Source organism: Lissotriton vulgaris, chromosome 2_1 (assembly GCF_964263255.1).
Source record: "Lissotriton vulgaris chromosome 2_1, aLisVul1.2, whole genome shotgun sequence".
Classification (NCBI taxonomy): domain Eukaryota; kingdom Metazoa; phylum Chordata; class Amphibia; order Caudata; family Salamandridae; genus Lissotriton; species Lissotriton vulgaris.
This window is the reverse complement of record NC_141687.1, coordinates 600,053,643-600,074,800: the sequence shown is the minus strand read 5'-3', so window position 1 is coordinate 600,074,800 and position 21,158 is coordinate 600,053,643. Positions and strand designations below refer to the sequence as shown.

General features: G+C 39.9%; 1 protein-coding gene across 6 annotated transcripts in view; it reads left to right on the top strand.

Annotated features, from left to right (window-relative positions):
* The window catches only part of ADGRB2 (adhesion G protein-coupled receptor B2), a 1,127,991-nt gene that overhangs the window by 759,641 nt on the left and 347,192 nt on the right, over window positions 1-21,158 (top strand). For all 6 annotated transcript variants that reach the window (XM_086955647.1, XM_086955646.1, XM_086955645.1 and 3 more), the window contains one exon: window positions 11,679-11,747. In XM_086955647.1, coding sequence (XP_086811773.1) covers window positions 11,679-11,747 — 69 coding nt within the window. The remainder of the gene's footprint in view (window positions 1-11,678; window positions 11,748-21,158) is intronic.

Below are 21,158 nucleotides of genomic sequence, written 5' to 3'. Positions count from 1 at the left end.
CAATTAATTCGAATTAAATACAATTAAATACATGCAATTATTTAATTAATTATAAATAAATTACTTCCCACCCTATTCCCCTATAAACCCACAACCCGCTACAGAAAATAAATTATTGAAATTAACATAATTAGCAATAAATCAATTAAATTAAATTAATTGGCAATTAACATTTTATTAATTACCCATAAAAACTTAATTAATAAATAATTCTAAATAAATACCAATAAATAATTTTACATATTTAATTAATTATAATTAAATTACTTCCCACCCAATTCCCCAATAAACCCACAACCCGCTACAGAAAATAAATTAGTAAAATTTACATAATTACCAATTAATCAATTAATTAAGATTAATTACCAATTTAAATCTAATTAATTAACAAATATAAATTAATTAACACATATTTAAAAATTAATACCAATAAATAAATTTACATATTTAATTAATTATAATTAAATTACTTCCCACCCTATTCCCCTATAAACCCACAACCCGCTAAATAATTTAATTACGCAAACATTATAAAAACAAAATTAATTAATTACAATTAATTAAAACATAAATACACACTTTTCACACATATTATAACATAAAAAACACTATAAAAAATTAGATATTATTAAAAAATCGATATTTTTAACAATCTATATTATATCCTTCGATATTTTAACTCTCTATATTTTTAACAATCGATATTACATCACTTACGTTAATAACAATATTTTTGATATCTATATTCTGTCCTGTCGATATTTTGTCCAATCAATATTTAAAACTCGATATTATGTCCAATCGATATTTTGGAAAGGATATTATGTCTGTGCACCGCACACAGCGTCGCTGAGACTCACTTGGACTCCGGGTGCACACGATCACGGGGCAGGCCTTACGAAGGTCTCAGGCTGCACGAAGCACACGCACACAGCGTCGCTGAGACACACTTGGAAACTTTTATGTTCCTGAGTTTCCACAACAGGGAGCCAGCTCTCCTCGGGCCCTTGGAGACACATTACTTCGGGAAACAGCACATGGCAAAGTCCTTTCAAGCAGGGGTACACAGCACACGGCAAAGTCCCTTAGCCTCTCCTTAGTTAAATCAGCAAACTACAGGGCAACCCCAGGACACACAGCAAGGGTCAGTCCTTCTCTTCAGTCTCTTCAGCTCATCTTCCTTGGCAGAGGTTCCTCTTGACCGCAAAGTAGTTTAAATCCTTTTCAGTCGTGATCAGTCTAAAGTTCAGGGGTTTCAGGTCTCATTGTTATACCCCTAAATGTCTTTGAAGTCTTTGTGTTCAGGGGGCACTGACCCCTGTCCAAGCCAGTTCTGGGTGTCTCCCTACCAGTGACACCTTCTTCCTTTGATAGTTGGTGTCCGGGTCCTCAGTCAATCAGCAGGAGATCGAGCCATTGTTTTATGACAGCAGCCCAGGCCTCTTCACCTCCAGGGGCTACTCCTCCCCCTGCACTCCAGATGAAGGTCATTCATGGCTGTCTCACCTACTCCTCCCCTGGGTCAAGACATTCCCCAGAGCCTATCACATTAAAATCCAGACAGTCAATCCAGAACCAGGCAGAGACACACTGAATTGTTAGATCAAACAAAAAGCCACTTCTAAAAGCATGGTTTCTAAACACACAATTCAAAAACCACCTTCACAAAAAGATGTGTTATTACATTGTGAGTTCAAGCACGCTAAACTTCACCTCTTCATCTTAAACCCATGGGAAGATAGGCTGGAGACATATTACACAGCCTCCCTCCTTCTGTCCTATGGGCAGGATGGCCTGGCAACAGTGAAAAATGAAATGGAGAGTATTTCACTGTCAGGACATGGTACACACCTTAGTACATGTCCTACCTCTCACATACACTGCTAAACCCTGCCCAGGGGGGTACCTTGGGCCTACCATAGGGGTGTCTGATGTGTATAAAAAGGGAAGGGTAAGGCCTGGTAAGTGGGTGCACTTGTCAGGACAACAAGGCAGTTTAACAAACTGCATGCAGACACTGCAGTGTTAGGCCTGAGATCTCTTTTAAGGGCTACTTATGTGGGTGGCACATTTACTGCTGCAGGCCCACTAGTAGCATTTGTATTACCAGCCCTGGCACACATAGTGCACTTTACTAGGGACTTTACTAGTAAGACAAACAGGCCAATTATGGACAACCAATTACCATTAGACTTACAAGGAGCACTTGCACTTTGACACTGATCAGCAGTTGGAAAGTGCCCAAAGCAACTAAGTTGGCAACACCATGCCAAAAAAAAGGCTTTTGGGGGGAAGGCAAAAGGTTTAGGGAACTTTAGCCAACACGAGCCAAGTACAACAGACACAATGCTTTTTAAGATTTTAGGTTTAAACTAGATATTTTACCTTACATTTTAGCATAGTTTGTGGAAAGTTTTTTAGTCTCCTCATGTCCAAGGAATGGGTGTCATGTGGTCACATTTGGATCGAGCAAGAACACCACAATTATGCATGTTCACATTAAATTTATTGTGTATCTCTTTGGGTATGCATGAGTAGCCAAACAAAAAGGTTCTAGATCTCTTACCACAATTTCCTTAGGTAGTCAGGGTTGTCATGTTCTGAGGTTGCACAAGTCATTTGTTACCTGGTCAAGTTTTGGGTACAGATGGTGCACTGTGAGCTAGCTGGACTAAGGCCAACATATTGTGATGGTGTGCATGGAATATATCTTGCACAATACTGACTTTTATTTTGTCCAACAAGCGCATAGTTTTTACTGAGAAGAGAAAGTATAAGCTGTATGACAAGTGACAGAGATCCATTTTGGCAAAACACAAGCAAAAAGGGGGCATACATATTGATACAAAATATACACGAATATGACAAAAATAGGGATAACAACATGATTCCTCTCTCACCAGAACAATTCCATATCCCAAATGTGGACAAAATAGCAATCGAGAGACCTAGTTACATAAGATTTTCATCCTATATTCACCTCCAGTACCTCATCTTTGTTTAAACCAGTAGGGTGTTTGCTCTGTACCATGAAATTCATGTGATTCTAATTGTCTTAATGCTTAGGTCTGATTTACTGTTCTAGGGCCTCTTTGTATTCAGTCATTTCCAAAGAAAGACAGTTTAGACATGTCCCTTTGATGTATTTGATCAAAATGTCTGGCCACTGAATAATCGGCATCAACATTCTAGTACAAACAAGCATTTCTTTTGTTGAAAAATGGTGCTCCTTTTATATTTGAGTTCACACAGCCATATGAGAATATAGACACCTTTTATTGAGGTATATGTCAAAAACTGACCAATATCTGGCTTCTTTCCTCTTGGTAAAGTATATTCCATATTGTTAAAAGTGAATTTGCATGCTTCACAGAGACCACAGTTACGGAAGACTTTAATCGTGCCCATTCAACTCCCCCCACCCCTCTGTATTGTTGTTACAGTAATAGCTTTGGATTAGACTAACCCCTAGGAATCTCTGATTTCTGTTTGTAAAATAAAGGTTTATTACTCAGATCTGGTCCAATTACAGTATCCTTCTTTAGTATACTCCAGTGTTTGGCTATGCTAGATCTGATTCTGTTGGATTTCTTATTAAAGGTGAAAGGATGTGTACATTATATACATGTTTTTCTTTCATTAGGGAACAGTAACTTATTTCTGGCAACCAGAACAACTTTTTGATCTGCAATACTTAGGGTTTTTCTAGAGTACCCCTTTTCCCTATATCTGTTCACTATCAGTGCCTTTTCCTTTTCAAATTCCCTCTCAATATTACATATTCATATGCCTTACAGCATTTCCCCTTATGGGATGCTGTGAATACGATTTTAGGATGATGACTCCTATAGTATAGAACACTATTCCCTATAGTTTCCTTCCTCTATGAATATATATGTAATGTACCTTCTTTCACTATTAACGTGATATCCAAAAACTCAATGTTGTCCTTACATATCTGGGTTGTGAACTTCGAGTTATATGGATTGTAATTTAGTGTGTCAATAAAGCTTTGTGCTTTTACCTCAGGGCTGTGCCAAACTATAAACAAGTCATCACTGCATCTGGTCTAAATAAGTACATGCTTACGGAACTCATCATTGGAATCTGAACAAGCCACCCGATCTGCCCTTCACCAAATTAGCAAAGCTAGGGGTGAAACACATGCCCATGGCCATACCAGTTAGTTATCTATAGTAGATTTCTTCAAATAAGAAGATATTCTTCTGTAAACAATATCTAATCATAGATGTCAACATTTTATTGTGTTCATAAAAATTGAGAGGGCTACTTTAAAATAAATGTTCACAGGCTCTGGTACCAAATTCTTGATCAATACAGGTGCAGAACGAGTGGTAATCATAATGGTATTATCCTCCCAATAAAGGTCCTGTATAGTTTAGTTTGGAAATCAGTGCTGTACCTGCAATAAAAGGGCAAAGCTAAAACTGCTGGAAAATAGAAATGGTTGATGCATATGACTGTGTTTTCCAAGAGTTTCATCATTGGAAAAGACAACCGGTCCTTCCGGCGGAATCTCCAAACTCTTGTGGTCTTTGGGCAAAACGTAGAATCAAGGTGTTTAGGGGTGGTAATTACGTAAAAAGAATATTCCTCCCAATTCAAGACACCCTTATTTCTCCATTAAGCAAAGAAATTATGGTATCTGGTGATTGATGTCCTATAAATACTCAGGGAAATTATCTCATAACAGGCCACCAGATTCAACTGCCTGTGTGCTTTCTTCTCATACATGCACTTATCTCCATTAACACAACATTACCCCCCTCCCCGTCTGAGGGTTCGATGATAATGGATTCATCTGATTTTAGCAATCTAAGGGCTTCCCCTGTGGCGCAGACAGATTAAGTTCCCTGTTATCTGTAGGTTTACTATGGGCAATGATTTTCTCCAACATTAACTCGTGAAACACATCAATGTTTTCGTGAGGGGTATTGGGAATCTTTTTTGATTTGGGTTTGAATCCACTCTCACCCAGTGTATTAATGTCAATGCCCTTATTGGTGAGAGTTTCTTTTATGTCGATATCAACTTCAGATTGTAAATCACCTTCTGCTAGTAAGGATTCCAATGCCCATGAATAAACAACATCTCCTACAGAGAAATCATCAAGGACTTTTTCAGTTGAGGGAGACCCTACATTTTCTAGGAGATATTTTGTGCATCTTCAATAATTGTATCTTTCTAACAAATCAGAACAGGTGTATGCAAGTTTGTGTGTAGTTGAACTCCATGGTAGGGCAGAAAGTCAATCTTAGTTCTAACAGTAATTTCTCTTCAGTGGTTAAAATATGTTTGGGAAGATTAATTACCGTTAAGGTCATATAATTCTCTATACGCTTTTGGTGTGGCATTATCTTTACCATGTGGTGATGCGTCCTGCTCTTCCTCTTCTGAAACTTTTCCTCTGTGCCTTTTTTTCGTAAAGGTCTCTCCTTTCTCTGCTTGTCCTCTTGACGAAGCAGGCAGTAATCGTTAAAAAAATCCTTTTTGATGTTACTATACGATTTTCACTGTTTGAGGGGCCTGCTGCTTCATCCACATCTGTACTTATATCCAAACTTGATTTACTCACCAGTAATTCCTGTTTTCTTATAATTGGCCCTAGGAGAACATGAAGATATTATGACATGCGACCTTCTCAAGGGTGTAGGTGTATTGCCTTCCCTTTTAACAGAAACAGGTACAGACTTTCGTGAGGTCTTTGTCTGAGTCCTTTTACAGACGTTCTTTTGCTCCTTCCAAACTGTAATTTGTCGCCCTCTTCATTGGTCTTCATGGCCTTGCACTGAGCATGATGATGAGTAAGAGGAGAATATGTGCAGCTATGTACAGAAGGAAAAGGTATATGGAGTAGTATAATACTTGTTATCAAATCTTCAGTTGCTACATGATGACAATCTGGTCCAAATGGAGGGCCAATTTCATATACCAGGTCCTGTACATTTTCAGTAAATTCTACATTCTCTTGATCTTCTAGAAACTGATTGGATAATCCTGAGTGATCTTCAGTAGCTCAGTTTAAGCATTGGTTTTTAGCTTATTGCAAAGATGGAGGTGGATTTTTGTCCTGCTCTGACATTTTATCTAATTCTATAAAATGTACTTGGGTAGAAAACATTTCTTAAAAAGAATGTAGGTTTTTCAGAACCAGTGGATAAGAATGTCGAATCTGCTCTAGCTAGAGCCTGTGCTGACTTAAAAATCTCCAAGATGTAATATTTGCATATCATACTTTAGTCAAGGATTTCCAATCTCTAGCTACTTCCCTTCAAGAAGGATAAGAACGCTCAGATGGAACCCCCCTCCTTGTTGTGTGTACTTAAGATGGAAACCCAATCAAAGTTCCTGTCAGACGGAACTTTTGATAATTTAAAAGTATCAGCAAGTCATCAGGAGCAAATATTTGCAGCCTGTCATTTATATTTAGGAGGTTAGAATGTAGATGCTGCTCAAAAGGTCTGCTTTTTAAGACTGCTGCTTCATTTTCTGTCAACAGATTGTGTAGAGATAAGCTAGAGGTGGTTCTGGACAAGTCATTACTGATCCAGAAACCACTTTCCACCCTTAGGACTGATAATTTGATAGAAATAGGAAGTCATTAGAAGGAGTTAATTCCTCCTTTTTGGTGTGCTTCTTTCTTTCAGGTCATATATATATCTATATGTGTGTGTTTGTTAATGTGTGTATATATATATAGATATATGTGTGTGTGTGTGTGTATATATATATATATCTAACCCCGAAGTGATGGAAAAGACCACTTGGTTACAAACCAACAGTGGCGTTTTCAAATGCAAAGTATGCAAATCGTGTACACATGGTGTGAATACCAAGACTTATAAAGATGGGTTCAGTGAGAAGGAACACAAAATAGACAAGGTGCTAACCTGTAAGACAGAGTATGCTATTTATGTGCTCCAATGTCCATGTTCCCTTAGGTTTGTAGGGAGCACGAAGTTTGCGGTGCACAAACGCATCCTGCAGCACCTGAGGGCAATCACTAACCACGATAATAACTACCCGGTAGTCCGGCACTTTAAAGATGCACATCAAAGTGATAATAAGGGGCTAACATTTTATGTAATTGATGCTGTTACAGCAAGTAGACGTGGAGGGAACAGAGAAGCAATGCTTCGCAGACTGGAAACAAAATATATCCTCCGTCTAGATTCTAAACATCCGGGTGGATTAAATATCACGGAAGATTTGCACACCAGCCTTGGATAGCCACTAGCATCTTTTAACATTCGGGGCAGATTGACACTTTTGCTTGTACATAATGGTAGATGGTTTCTTAGTGATTTTACAATGATTGTTTAATCATTTTAATCATTTATCTATTATTTATTGTCTTAAAGTGTTTTAATAATCATATTTCATCATACCCCTGTGTTATCCAGAATTGAACTTAGTGATTTTAGTGATATGTCCCATATGAAATTTCTGTAAAATATCTGTACTGTTGCACCTTATGCCTCTCTTACCATAGGACTTTTCGTCTGATCACCATTTGCTACAATGAAAACTGTCAACATGTTAACAGTTGATTAATGCATAAAGATTCTGAGTGGGACTGGGCTCAGTCCACTCATATAGTAATATGTAGATATGACTACTGCTGCTTATCCGTTAGGATTTTACTTCATTTTGAGGGATTTTTTTACACTTATTTTGAACTTTTTTGCAATATTTTGCACAGCTGCAATGTTTTGCAGCCCGTAATGTTACTGTATGGCTTGATGGGACACAATAGGGATTTATTGCGCAATTTTGAACAAAGGTCTCAATTAGTTTTAACTTATTTACATCATGATTCAATCAGTCTCTTGTATCTAATGAAATGTGGAAGGTATATGATTACAAAAAATAATCGAGTCCATGCCTATTGGTCTGTTATGCAAGATTTGCACATGGATAAAGTTTTTTATCAGCCATATCATGATCACATTTGGGTTACCTTAATGCTGTGGCAATGAGTATACAGGGATAAATCGACTAGTATATGGTTTTATTATATTACCGATACATACATTTATATTATGTGACTTTGCATAATGTGATCAGGTTTTTACATGAATATATCGAGCGAATTGCAATGCATATATTATACAATTTTAAACAAGTGATTACAAAATGCATTGATCAGTTTAAGGTGTTTTATATAAATTGTATATATTAATGCAGACCTATAAACTAAATTTATTGGGTTTGATATGCTGGTTAATATTTGCATATGATCTAATTTCAAAGGTTGAATCTTTTTTCCATATCTATTGTGACTAGCAGTATCACGTGCATTGAATGGGTCACTTTAAAAGGTGTGTTCTTACTTTTTCACGTTGTCATGTGAGCAAGGCTCTTTTCGAGCCGAAACGTTATGGCCACTAGCACGCCCTTAATTATTAAATAAAATAGCACTGGAGTCCAGGTACGTGTCTGTGTTATTTGGGGCAGACTATAACAGCAGGCTGCTTGAACGAAAACGCAGAGTTTCAGGATATATATATCTATATATACATATATTTTGTTTTTTTTCTGGGCATACCCTCACTTGGATCCCATAGTCCCTTACATAAACCCAACATTTGGTTGCAGTGTCAAGAAATGTTGGAATAACCATTACATAAACTGAGTACTTGCAAACAGTTTGAGTAATGGTTGCCTACTGTCAGCTTGGTATCAGGAATCTCCTATTTGCCTCCTGTTCTAGAGTTATCTTCTGCACATGCCCACAGGTTGGAATCAGGCATCAGTGGCATCAGTGGGTACTAGATCGGCTGAGCATCAGTAGTCATTTTAAGAAATTAGACAATTAGAGGGAAATGGTGGCTTTAATGATAGCTCTTCAAGTGTCTGGTCAGGAGATTCATGGTTCAGCTCAGTGGTTCGCAAAGTTAACACTGTGACAAAATCATCCTTAAATCGTAAGTTTGGAACTGGCTCCTATTAATTGAAGAATCTAGTTAATCACATGCTGTTCTGGGTTGTACGATACCCGCTCTCCTCCAGTGCAGTTCACATTAAGGTGACAGGCAATATCAAAGCAGACTGTCTGATGTTCCTCTCCTCCCTGGATTTTGCCTTGGTTTTGCCAGTACTTAAGAATATCTTTCTATGATTCAGGTTCCTAATAGCGTCTCTCTATCCAACCATCATTTCATTACCCACCTTAGTTATTGTTATGGTTCCAAGATCCATTGGCCTTGGGCACCAATGCACTTCTAAGTCTGTGACCAGAAGGTTTATAATCCAACTTACCTCCAAATCATCTCATTACTTGTTTTTTGGCAATAAACAGAGCAGGACAAGAAACACATGATTGTGTCCCTGCCAATGAGACTGATCACCATATCTTCTTCAAATGATGGTGGACCAGAAATAAATACTACTGTTAGTGCTCTCTTCTCTACATCTTCCTCCTCTCATCACTGCATCTTACCTGCACCTTAAGTTGTATGTAGAGAAGCTGAGAGGAGGGAGCATCGTTTTCCCTCTTGCTCTCCAGTTAGGCCTCTAAATGACTGTTAACATGAAGATTTTACAACCATCACCCGACTCTTCTTCTTGCAAATGGTGCCATCCTAAGCATATGACTTCTATTTATGGTGCCTCTGCGGTCATCCTTCAGTTTTTGCAGGATGGTTGTGATAGATGTTTATCTGTTCTCACTCTATGTTTATTGTGGGGAACAATTAAGAATGTTTGGTCCCATTGGAGTAGGGTATCTTCCATAGAAGTGTTAATTTATGTTTATTCAAATTTTTTTCTTTATCTGATCTTTGCTCTTTATTGGGATCCTCCCCTTGTTTTGTCATCTTTTTAATTCAAACCATTAAAAAAGGTTTAGTAGAGTATTTTGCCTGTATGCTTTTTTCCCAGTAACCATTACCACTGTGCGTAGGCTTAGGAAATTGGTCATCTTCTTTGTTGCCCTCCATATTTGAAGATTTTTAATGACCCAGGTTTTGTTCCAAACATTGACTCAGTCTTTAATAGAGACCCAGAGATAGTTCTCCTTGCTAAGTTTCCCAATCGATCGACTGAGCATGATAGAAAGTTGCATTCTTTTTCTTGGATCTTCAGTGATCTGCTGACTACAGGCAAAGTGAAGGGCTGTTCATCCAATGAGATTGGAAAAGTTTTACAACCACTTTAGGTGATGGCGCTTCATTGATGGCCTGATTGGGTGAAGGATTGGTATGAACAGGAAATGAGGAGAACACAAGCATACTTTATAGTTCTTAATGGTGGCTGCGTGAAGGTAAGGGTTTCGTAGAACAAAGAAAGCGCTTGAATAGGAGGATTCAGAAAAGGGGGTGGTGATGAACAGAGTGTCTGAATTAAGCAGACCACTCTTACCCAGTCCAAAGATCAGGGCTTGATCCATCACCGTTATTTAGCTCACTGCACCATCCCAGCTCAGAACCTGGCTATGTGCAAATTAGTCTGTCCCTGGCCCAGTGCATCATGGGAACAGGGCAGACCAAACTACCAAGCCAATTCTTTACCAGAAAGGAGACAAGCTTCCGGGGACCGTTTTCTGGCATTTCAGCCGTCGTCGGCCCGGCTTGCTTGAATCCTGATGGTGCAGTGAGCAAGGGACTCATGTCTGAGTATACCCTGCCACACCTATAGTGGCCAAAAACGATTCAGAAAAGGGGGTGGTGCAGTGAGCTAAAAAACGGTGTTGGATCTAGCCCTGATCTCTTGACTGGGTGAGAGCTTTCTGCTTAATTCAGAGACTCTGTCCCTCACCACCCCTTGTTGTGAATAGGAGGATGCCAGTCCGGAAAAGTGAGGCCTCTCACTGAAATACTCAAGTACAGAAACATGGAAGTGAGAATTAGATGAACGAAGATTACCAGTAAGCAATCCATCATCACCACTAAGAGGGTAAAACCCTTTGTTATTTCAGCGTAGTATGCTTTGCACTGTTTGGTCTTTGGTTTGCAAGACCCAATAAGAAGGTCTCCTCCTCTGGCCCAATGTTTTTTTTTCTTTAATTTGGTTAATTCTGATGAGGCTGATGCACAGAAGCATTTATAGGTATGTGACGAAATACCACCCAAAATGTTCAACTCTATTTGTAAAAGTGCAAAGAGGGCACAATACTCTCTATTTGCACTCATTGTATAAATATTCCCTGAATATTTCCATTTAATTCACAGTTTAGATGTTTTGGAACCAAATCACAAGGACGTGTAATAGTACCTGAAAGAGTAATACTATGTGTACCTAGAAATGCATTTGTGAGTAGGACCTGTTGAATTGCAAACAATGCAAACTTTTGTAACAGCTAATAACAGATACCTTGAAGGCTTATGGTGAATTGAGACCTACGTGTTTAAAAAAAAATGTTCACAAACCAGAAATATTTCTTTTCTTCCCAGGACTGATGTAACATATTCCACATGATTCTTTCCTTTTACCTCTTTTTGGAATCCCTTCTGGTGTATTATATGTTTATATTCATTTCTGCATCCTTTCTCTGTCTTTGGCTCTTTACCTAGCTTTTTAACGTGTACTTCTCCCTAAATCTATCTTGATCAATCTTACCTTTTGATATTTTCTATTACCTTTTCTGCATTACACTCTTTGTCAGTCTGCCTAAATTGACCTTACCTTTACATCCTGTCTTTCCTCCTCTTCCACAGAAGTTCTTTCAAGCTGTCAGCCAGATGGTAGATGCAGAGAACAAAGCTAAGTGGGATGATGCCCAGCAGGTGAGAACAATGTTTTCTTTTGTGCATTTCTTATTTTCTGGAATGACAAGGCAAGGGCCTACTTCAAAGATATGTTTTTTGTAATGTATGTACAAGGTATACTGCTGGATTAAAAGTAGACATTTAAGTTATCTTGGTGAACGGCCTGTTTACTAACAGATAATCTTCTTTACTCTGAGTCCTGGTCTCCTGGTTGCAGTCCTCAACATGAGGGGTGCCTCATAGCTAAAACAGAATAGAGATACGGTATGTTTGACAAATTCCCTGGCATGAGTCTCTCCCCTTTACCGAAGAGATGATGAGCAATCTGGCAAGCGTTTTAATATAAGGTAGAAAAGGAATGTGAAGGGTAGCAGTGCAGAAGAGGTTGTGGTGTCGAGTACTTCAGAAAATATTTGTGTTTCATCATGGCACAGAAAGGTGTTTGCATACAATGTAGCACATAATTAAGCTAGGGTGCATTGTACCACACAAATGTTTTGGGATGCTTTATGGTACACAATTATGTTTAAAGGTAATATAGAACAGGAATGTGTTTGTGATGCAAATGTGTTTTGGGAATATATTGTGATGTAGGAAAGCTTTAAAGTCCATTGAAGTGCAGAGATATTTTGGGCTACAAATACATATATATCTATGTATCAAAGTGTTGGTCGCCACTGGGTAGCAATAGTTAGGTCAGCGCTTCCATTGAATTTTTTGGGGGGATTTGATAATAACTTTGGCAATGTTTGAGAATATCACAAAACTTTCATAAGATTTCTCTTTATTGCCTAGTTTGTGCATGTAAAGTTTCGGGATGATCCGTCAATTGGGGCGGAGAAAAAAGGAGGGTCCCAAAACCAAATTTCCCCATGCATTTTCCATAGAAATCTTTGGGTAACACCACCACAAAAACCTCTTAATGGAATGAAACCATATTTGGCAGAAAACTAGAACCTAGTCCATAAAGAGCACTTTTTGTGATTTGGTGTAAATTCCTTCAGTAGTTTTTGAGACAATAAGCTATGAAAATATTTTCATATCTAGATGTTTCGGTTCAAGGGACTCTTACATGCGTCCTTTGAATCCATTTAAAAATAATAGAACCTTCTGATTGGCCCCATGGGGCTTTTTTCCATTGGACCATCTATCTCCCACAGGAATTAGGCTCCCGTGGTAGCTAGCACACTGGCTGCCTACAGCATGATAAAAAAAATTGCAGACATCCATGCCAGGATATGACGACTCAGTCCCTTGTCCTATGTCTACTTCAATAAGGTTGCAAGGTCTGGTTACCCTTCCCCATTGGGCGATGTGGTGGATCCCATAGTGACACACCCGGGACCAATATATATATAAATATATTTCTTTACGTTTGATCCTGCAGGAGTCTCGCAGGATTGCAGCCTTTCTTTTTTAAGCGAAAAAAAGCATTCCTGTCCGCATTTTGTTCTAACACTTATTCTATGGATGCTCTCTCTGCTTGCCCATGTGTCACTCACTCATCTCAATATGATCTTCATATCCTATTATTTTGCAGCGTGTGCAATGAGGAAAGACAAATGTATCTTGGTCCAATCATGCATAACGTTAATTTTAGTAAATGTCACCCAGCTCTATATTTTTTAAAGCAATTATCTGACCCTTTTATTTATTGTCTGGCCTCGTTTTTTCGGTGTGCTATAAAAATGAGAAAACATCACCCGTAATGTGGGACAATGCAAAGAAGTTCTCATTCTTACTGTGTCACCTGTATCTTTACGAGTGTTTTTATCAAGTACTAGCAGCCCGTCTCGACGTTGTCCGGGTACGAAAAAGAATGTCTTAAATGGTTAGAATAGGCATGGCAAAGTGTTTTTAAAAGTTCATGGCATAGTACATTTATTGTTTCATGTGACTTGCCTGTGCGGCTGCTCAGAACCCCTCTTTCTGTTGTGCGGGCTGTGACTGTGAGTGTGTGCTCTGCGGTTTGTTGTCCTTTCCGCAGAATGCAAACGTGTGTGTCCACTCCTGCCGACGCCCCTGATCAGTCCTGGCATGCACACTGAGGGCATGTGCCTTAGTAGGTTCACGCAGTTCACAGCAGACTTGCTTGGTGCACTTAGATGCCCCACATAGCGTCACTGCCAAAGGCCACAACTCCAAGGATGCTATTCCCCATCTCCGCAATGCTTCCGGCGTCTCTGAAGGCACACGCCCACAACAATGATAAACGACACGCCCACTTCAAGACGTGTCAGAATGCTATTCTCACACAGAATGCTTTTCGCAAGCATTGCTTTACAGCAGAACGCCCACGCCCACAATGGACAACTTTGTCCAAAAACGGTCTTTTTCACTTGTAATGTATATATTGGGCTGGTGTATAGCCTATGTCCATCTGCTTACACTCACCTTTCCAATGCTCTATTGGGTGTTCTGATTGGCGCTGTAGTTCCGGAGCTTACTCACCTCAAAGGTTTGGGGTCTCTCTTTATAATAGTAGTATGGATTTTGAAATATTACTGTTTTAACGTATAGTATGATTTTTATTGTGGATTGAATACTTTTTCTGCCGTTTTCATGTTGTGGCAAAGAAAAGTGAGTATGACTGACTGACAAGAATGTTCATGGCAGAGGTGCCAGTTATAGTTACTTTAGGCCACGTGTTACTTAACCTGTGAATCATAGTGTTTTTCTTGTTTAAAACGTTAAGTTGTCATTGAAACTTTTCCCTAACTATAACGTCACTTTAAACTTTATTTTTTTCAGTATGTATATATGTATATATATATTAAGTTTGCGAGTGAGGCAGCTCCCTGTACAGCCACTGCAATCTCCTCAAATAAAACGGCTTTATCTTACCTTCCTGCTGTGGGCTCCCTTACTCCAGGCAAACCTTTGTGTTTTGGATTTAGAGCGGCTTTTGCCTGAGCCGCGGGGAGAGCCCTGCTGCACTGCAGACCGAGCTGAAGCGCCAATCGACGAGTCAGCGGAGGAGCATGAACCAGCCTGTGGAGAAATTAACGGATGTGTTTGAACAGTGAACAGACTTCACCGGCCCACTGTGGTATTGATTTTAGAATGCAAAGAACGGAACAGGCAACTCACTGAAGTAAGACTCCAGTACTACAAGGACCATCAGGCCATTGCATGGCCACGCCCACTGAGGCGGGAAGAATCCTGTGATAAAAGGTATGCTGGGAAGATACCTGTTTCGTTACTTGCAAGTCCTCGCCCCTTTGAAAAAGTGTTGCCAAACACGAAACGCGTCAGGGATGGACAGTTTGCGAGTGAGGCAGCTCCCTGTACAGCCACTGCAATCTCCTCAAATAAAACGGCTTTATCTTACCTTCCTGGTGTGGGCTCCCTTACTCCAGGCAAACCTTTGTGTTTTGGATTTAGAGCGGCTTTTGCCTGAGCCGCGGGGAGAGCCCTGCTGCACTGCAGACCGAGCTGAAGCGCCAATCGACGAGTCAGCGGAGGAGCATGAACCAGCCTGTGGAGAAATTAACGGATGTGTTTGAACAGTGAACAGACTTCACCGGCCCACTGTGGTATTGATTTTAGAATGCAAAGAACGGAACAGGCAACTCACTGAAGTAAGACTCCAGTACTACAAGGACCATCAGGCCATTGCATGGCCACGCCCACTGAGGCGGGAAGAATCCTGTGATAAAAGGTATGCTGGGAAGATACCTGTTTCGTTACTTGCAAGTCCTCGCCCCTTTGAAAAAGTGTTGCCAAACACGAAACGCGTCAGGGATGGACAGTTTGCGAGTGAGGCAGCTCCCTGTACAGCCACTGCAATCTCCTCAAATAAAACGGCTTTATCTTACCTTCCTGCTGTGGGCTCCCTTACTCCAGGCAAACCTTTGTGTTTTGGATTTAGAGCGGCTTTTGCCTGAGCCGCGGGGAGAGCCCTGCTGCACTGCAGACCGAGCTGAAGCGCCAATCGACGAGTCAGCGGAGGAGCATGAACCAGCCTGTGGAGAAATTAACGGATGTGTTTGAACAGTGAACAGACTTCACCGGCCCACTGTGGTATTGATTTTAGAATGCAAAGAACGGAACAGGCAACTCACTGAAGTAAGACTCCAGTACTACAAGGACCATCAGGCCATTGCATGGCCACGCCCACTGAGGCGGGAAGAATCCTGTGATAAAAGGTATGCTGGGAAGATACCTGTTTCGTTACTTGCAAGTCCTCGCCCCTTTGAAAAAGTGTTGCCAAACACGAAACGCGTCAGGGATGGACAGTTTGCGAGTGAGGCAGCTCCCTGTACAGCCACTGCAATCTCCTCAAATAAAACGGCTTTATCTTACCTTCCTGCTGTGGGCTCCCTTACTCCAGGCAAACCTTTGTGTTTTGGATTTAGAGCGGCTTTTGCCTGAGCCGCGGGGAGAGCCCTGCTGCACTGCAGACCGAGCTGAAGCGCCAATCGACGAGTCAGCGGAGGAGCATGAACCAGCCTGTGGAGAAATTAACGGATGTGTTTGAACAGTGAACAGACTTCACCGGCCCACTGTGGTATTGATTTTAGAATGCAAAGAACGGAACAGGCAACTCACTGAAGTAAGACTCCAGTACTACAAGGACCATCAGGCCATTGCATGGCCACGCCCACTGAGGCGGGAAGAATCCTGTGATAAAAGGTATGCTGGGAAGATACCTGTTTCGTTACTTGCAAGTCCTCGCCCCTTTGAAAAAGTGTTGCCAAACACGAAACGCGTCAGGGATGGACAGTTTGCGAGTGAGGCAGCTCCCTGTACAGCCACTGCAATCTCCTCAAATAAAACGGCTTTATCTTACCTTCCTGCTGTGGGCTCCCTTACTCCAGGCAAACCTTTGTGTTTTGGATTTAGAGCGGCTTTTGCCTGAGCCGCGGGGAGAGCCCTGCTGCACTGCAGACCGAGCTGAAGCGCCAATCGACGAGTCAGCGGAGGAGCATGAACCAGCCTGTGGAGAAATTAACGGATGTGTTTGAACAGTGAACAGACTTCACCGGCCCACTGTGGTATTGATTTTAGAATGCAAAGAACGGAACAGGCAACTCACTGAAGTAAGACTCCAGTACTACAAGGACCATCAGGCCATTGCATGGCCACGCCCACTGAGGCGGGAAGAATCCTGTGATAAAAGGTATGCTGGGAAGATACCTGTTTCGTTACTTGCAAGTCCTCGCCCCTTTGAAAAAGTGTTGCCAAACACGAAACGCGTCAGGGATGGACAGTTTGCGAGTGAGGCAGCTCCCTGTACAGCCACTGCAATCTCCTCAAATAAAACGGCTTTATCTTACCTTCCTGCTGTGGGCTCCCTTACTCCAGGCAAACCTTTGTGTTTTGGATATATATTAATATGTATACATATATATATATATATATATATATACACATATATATGCGGTGAGGAGTGCCTTTTTTAAATCGAACTGTGCCATGACATTTGGAATGCCTGTGATCAAGGGGCGATATACACTGAAACGCATAAGGCAGAAACTCATCTCCAATAAAAAAATACTGCTCTGCACACTAATCACTGGTTTAGAGTGCGTCCTTGAATTGAGAATCTTTGCTATATAAAACATACACACATATATATATAATTCTGCTTGCACGAACCTTTGGTGCTATGGCTCGTCATTGAATGGAGAACATCGGGAAAGTGGTCTGTGCCTGTTGTAATCCGCCTTGCCATTGGCGGTCAGGAACTGGACTTAGATATATTACCTACTGGCGGTCGCCAGTAGGTATATATAGTTAGGATTTTTTCTCTATGGGATTTTTGAAAATTCTATGTCTAATAATTTTGGCGTTTGTGGACGGAATTGGCTGAAATTTTCAGGAAAATGGAACATGTTGTTTCTGAGCAGCCCCTGACAATTTGGGGGGGTTTCATCAAGGGGGGGCCGAGAAAAAAGGGGGGTCCCAAAACGCGTTTTTCCCATGTTAATTTCCATAGGGCGGTTGGCCTCACTTTTAGCTCGAACAGCTGAATGGATTTGCACGAAACTTGGCAAAATTGTAGGGACTGTTAGCCCGATGTGCCTTTGCTAGGTCTCAATATATGTGCTCCAGTGGATTTTGAGTAATTTAGGTTAAAAAAAATATATATCTGGGCGGAGCCTAACCACACATCTGATCTGATTGGCTGTCAGCACTTCATCCAAGAAGTATTGGCAGCCATCTTGGGACCAATATACATGATAGCACCTCATTAAAAAGCATTGTGGTTAATAGAGGGTTTTAGGACTTTAGTTACATTATAAATCATTTGTTGATGGTACCATACTCGTTTTAGGAATTGTGGTGGGTTCTAAGGTGATTTTACCATGTGAAAAAACCTTCTGCTGTGATATCATAAATATTGTTTGAAAGAAAACTAATATCTCATGATTTTCCCACAGTGGTTTGGAAGGGGATCTATAAGCTAAACTGAAAGCATATTTTCTGTAAATTCACATTATCTTTCTCAGTCATGTGAAAATGAAGTCTGACATTCTCAGTAAAACATGTACATCCAACAAGGACAGAGACTGTCAGTTGATTATCTTTGTGTTTTACTGCAGCCTCCTAGAGTGTTCTAAAGAACAACTAGAGCGCTAACAGTCCTACTTATTACAAAGGTATGGCACACCTGAAGCCATCTTGATTGGAATAAAGTGGTAACTCTTAAAACATTTAATTTAAAAAGAAACAACATGAGGGGGTATATTTTGCCATAGAAAGTATGATTAGTGCTGCAGAATGAAAAATTAGGGCACATTTTGAGTGACTTCTCAAATCCTTTTCTATTTCATTAAAACATTCTGACATGCAGTCTCCCAAAATGGCCACCAGAGACAAAAGAGCCCAAATGTAGCCCAAATATCACCCAGATGTAGCCCAAGTATAGCCCAATGACAGAATGTCCCAGAGTGTTCTAGAGAACAACTAGAGCGCTAACAGTCCTACTTATTACAAAGGTATGGCACACCTGAAGCCATCTTGATTGGAATAAAGTGGTAACTCTTAAAACATTTAATTTAAAAAGAAACAACATGAGGGGGTATATTTTGCCATAGAAAGTATGATTAGTGCTGCAGAATGAAAAATTAGGGCACATTTTGAGTGACTTCTCAAATCCTTTTCTATTTCATTAAAACATTCTGACATGCAGTCTCCCAAAATGGCCACCAGAGACAAAAGAGCCCAAATGTAGCCCAAATATCACCCAGATGTAGCCCAAGTATAGCCCAATGACAGAATGTCCCAGAGTGTTCTAAAGAACAACTAGAGCGCTAACAGTCCTACTTATTACAAAGGTATAGCACACCTGGAGCCATCGTGATGGGAATAAAGTGGTAACTCTTAAAACATTTAATTTAAAAAGGAACAAAATGAGGGGGTATATTATGCAATAGAAGGTATTATTAGTGCTGCAGAAAGAAAAATTAGGGCACATTTTGAGTGACTTTTCAAATCCTCTTCTATTTCATTAAAAAATTCTGACATGCAGTCTCCCAAAATGGCCACCAGAGACAAAAGAGCCCAAATGTAGCCCAAATATCACCCAGATGTAGCCCAAGTATAGCCCAATGACAGAATGTCCCAGAGTGTTCTAAAGAACAACTAGAGCGCTAACAGTCCTACTTATTACAAAGGTATGGCACACCTGAAGCCATCTTGATTGGAATAAAGTGGTAACTCTTAAAACATTTAATTTAAAAAGGAACAAAATGAGGGGGTATATTTTGCCATATGAATTATGATTAGTGCTGCAGAAAGAAAAATTAGGGCACATTTTGAGTGACTTCTCAAACCCTCTTCAATTTCATTAAATAATTCTGACATACAGTCTCCCAAGATGGCCACCAGAGTCAAAAGAGCCTAAATGTAGCCCAAATATCACCCAGATGTTCCCCAAGTATAGCCCAATGACAGAATGTCCCAGAGTGTTCTAAAGAACAACTAGAGCGCTAACAGTCTTACTTATGACAAAAGTATGGCACACCAGAAGCCATCTTGATTGGAATGAAGTGGTAAGTCTGAAAACACTCAATTTAAGAAGGAACAACATGAGGGGGTTAATTTTGCCATAGAAAGTATGATTAGTGCTTCAGAAAGAAAAATTAGGGATCATTTTGAGTGACTTCTCAAATCCTCTTCTATTTCATTAAAAAAATTGTGACATGCAGACTGAAACATGCACTTTGAATACCAGCAGCAGACGTCCCTGGTGAGCAGTAGCTTTACTACAGTGATCTAATGTGCAACTAGAGTGCTAACATTCAGAATTCATGGCAAATGTGTGACACATCTGAATGCCTTCTTGATGGAACCAAAGTAAACAAGCATTGAAAATGCAATAGATCTCTCCCTCGTTTAAGTTAAAGCCATTCTGTTTGTAATGAGGTGGCTTTTTAGCTTTGCTTTTATTAGTGTTTTTTCAACTTTCATGTAAATAACATGCATCTGTATGCATATAAGTATATGTATGCATGCATTTATGTTTGTATTTATATAGATATACAGATGATATATGTTTATATATGTATGTATATATATATATATTCACTGAAAAAACCATAGGCTATAGACCATATATAGTTAGGAATTAGCATTTACAAAACCTTGAAAATTCACTGAAAAAAACATAGGTTATAGACCATATATAGTTAGGAATTAGCATTTACAAAACCTTGAAAATTCACTGAAAAAACCATAGGTTATAGACCTTATATAGTTAGGAATTCGCATTTACAAAACCTTATTTTACTCACACAAAACCATTGAAATTCCATATATAGTTAGTTGCACTAACTATATATCGCGCACCCGCAATCCACTGCTGATGATGTCACATATTACATCATTCATGACATGGTCAGTGACATCACTGATGACATCACTGATGACATCTCAAATGACATCACTGATGACATCACTGATGACAACATCCAGTGACTGTATGTTTCTGTAAAGTTAAAATATGTCTTACATATTGAAGAATGAGTGGATGTATAAGTGTCTGGATGAAGGATTTAGTAGGTGCATGACTGACTGTATGAGTGAGTGATTAAATGTGTCTCACTGAGTGCATGGGTTAGTGACTAAACTGTCTTAATTTGTGCATCATTATGTCTGTTGTTCTGTAAACTGTTGCATGTGTTGATAAGTAGCTATATGAGTAACTATATGGGTTATTGATTGGTTGCCCAAGTATTTGTATGGGAGACTGAGTGTGTGTGTGGGTGGCTGGGAGGTGTATGACTCTGTGCATAGATGTGTGAGCAGTTGATTCACTAGATGTATGGTTTCAAAAGTGCATGTGGAAACAGCTGTATGGGCGGTTGACTGTGTGCATGAGTGTATTGGTGAGTGAATGGATATCTCAGTGCTCCATGTCAAAGTAAGTACATATGTAAAACACAGTACATGTGAGAGTTGACATATATAAATAACTGTGCA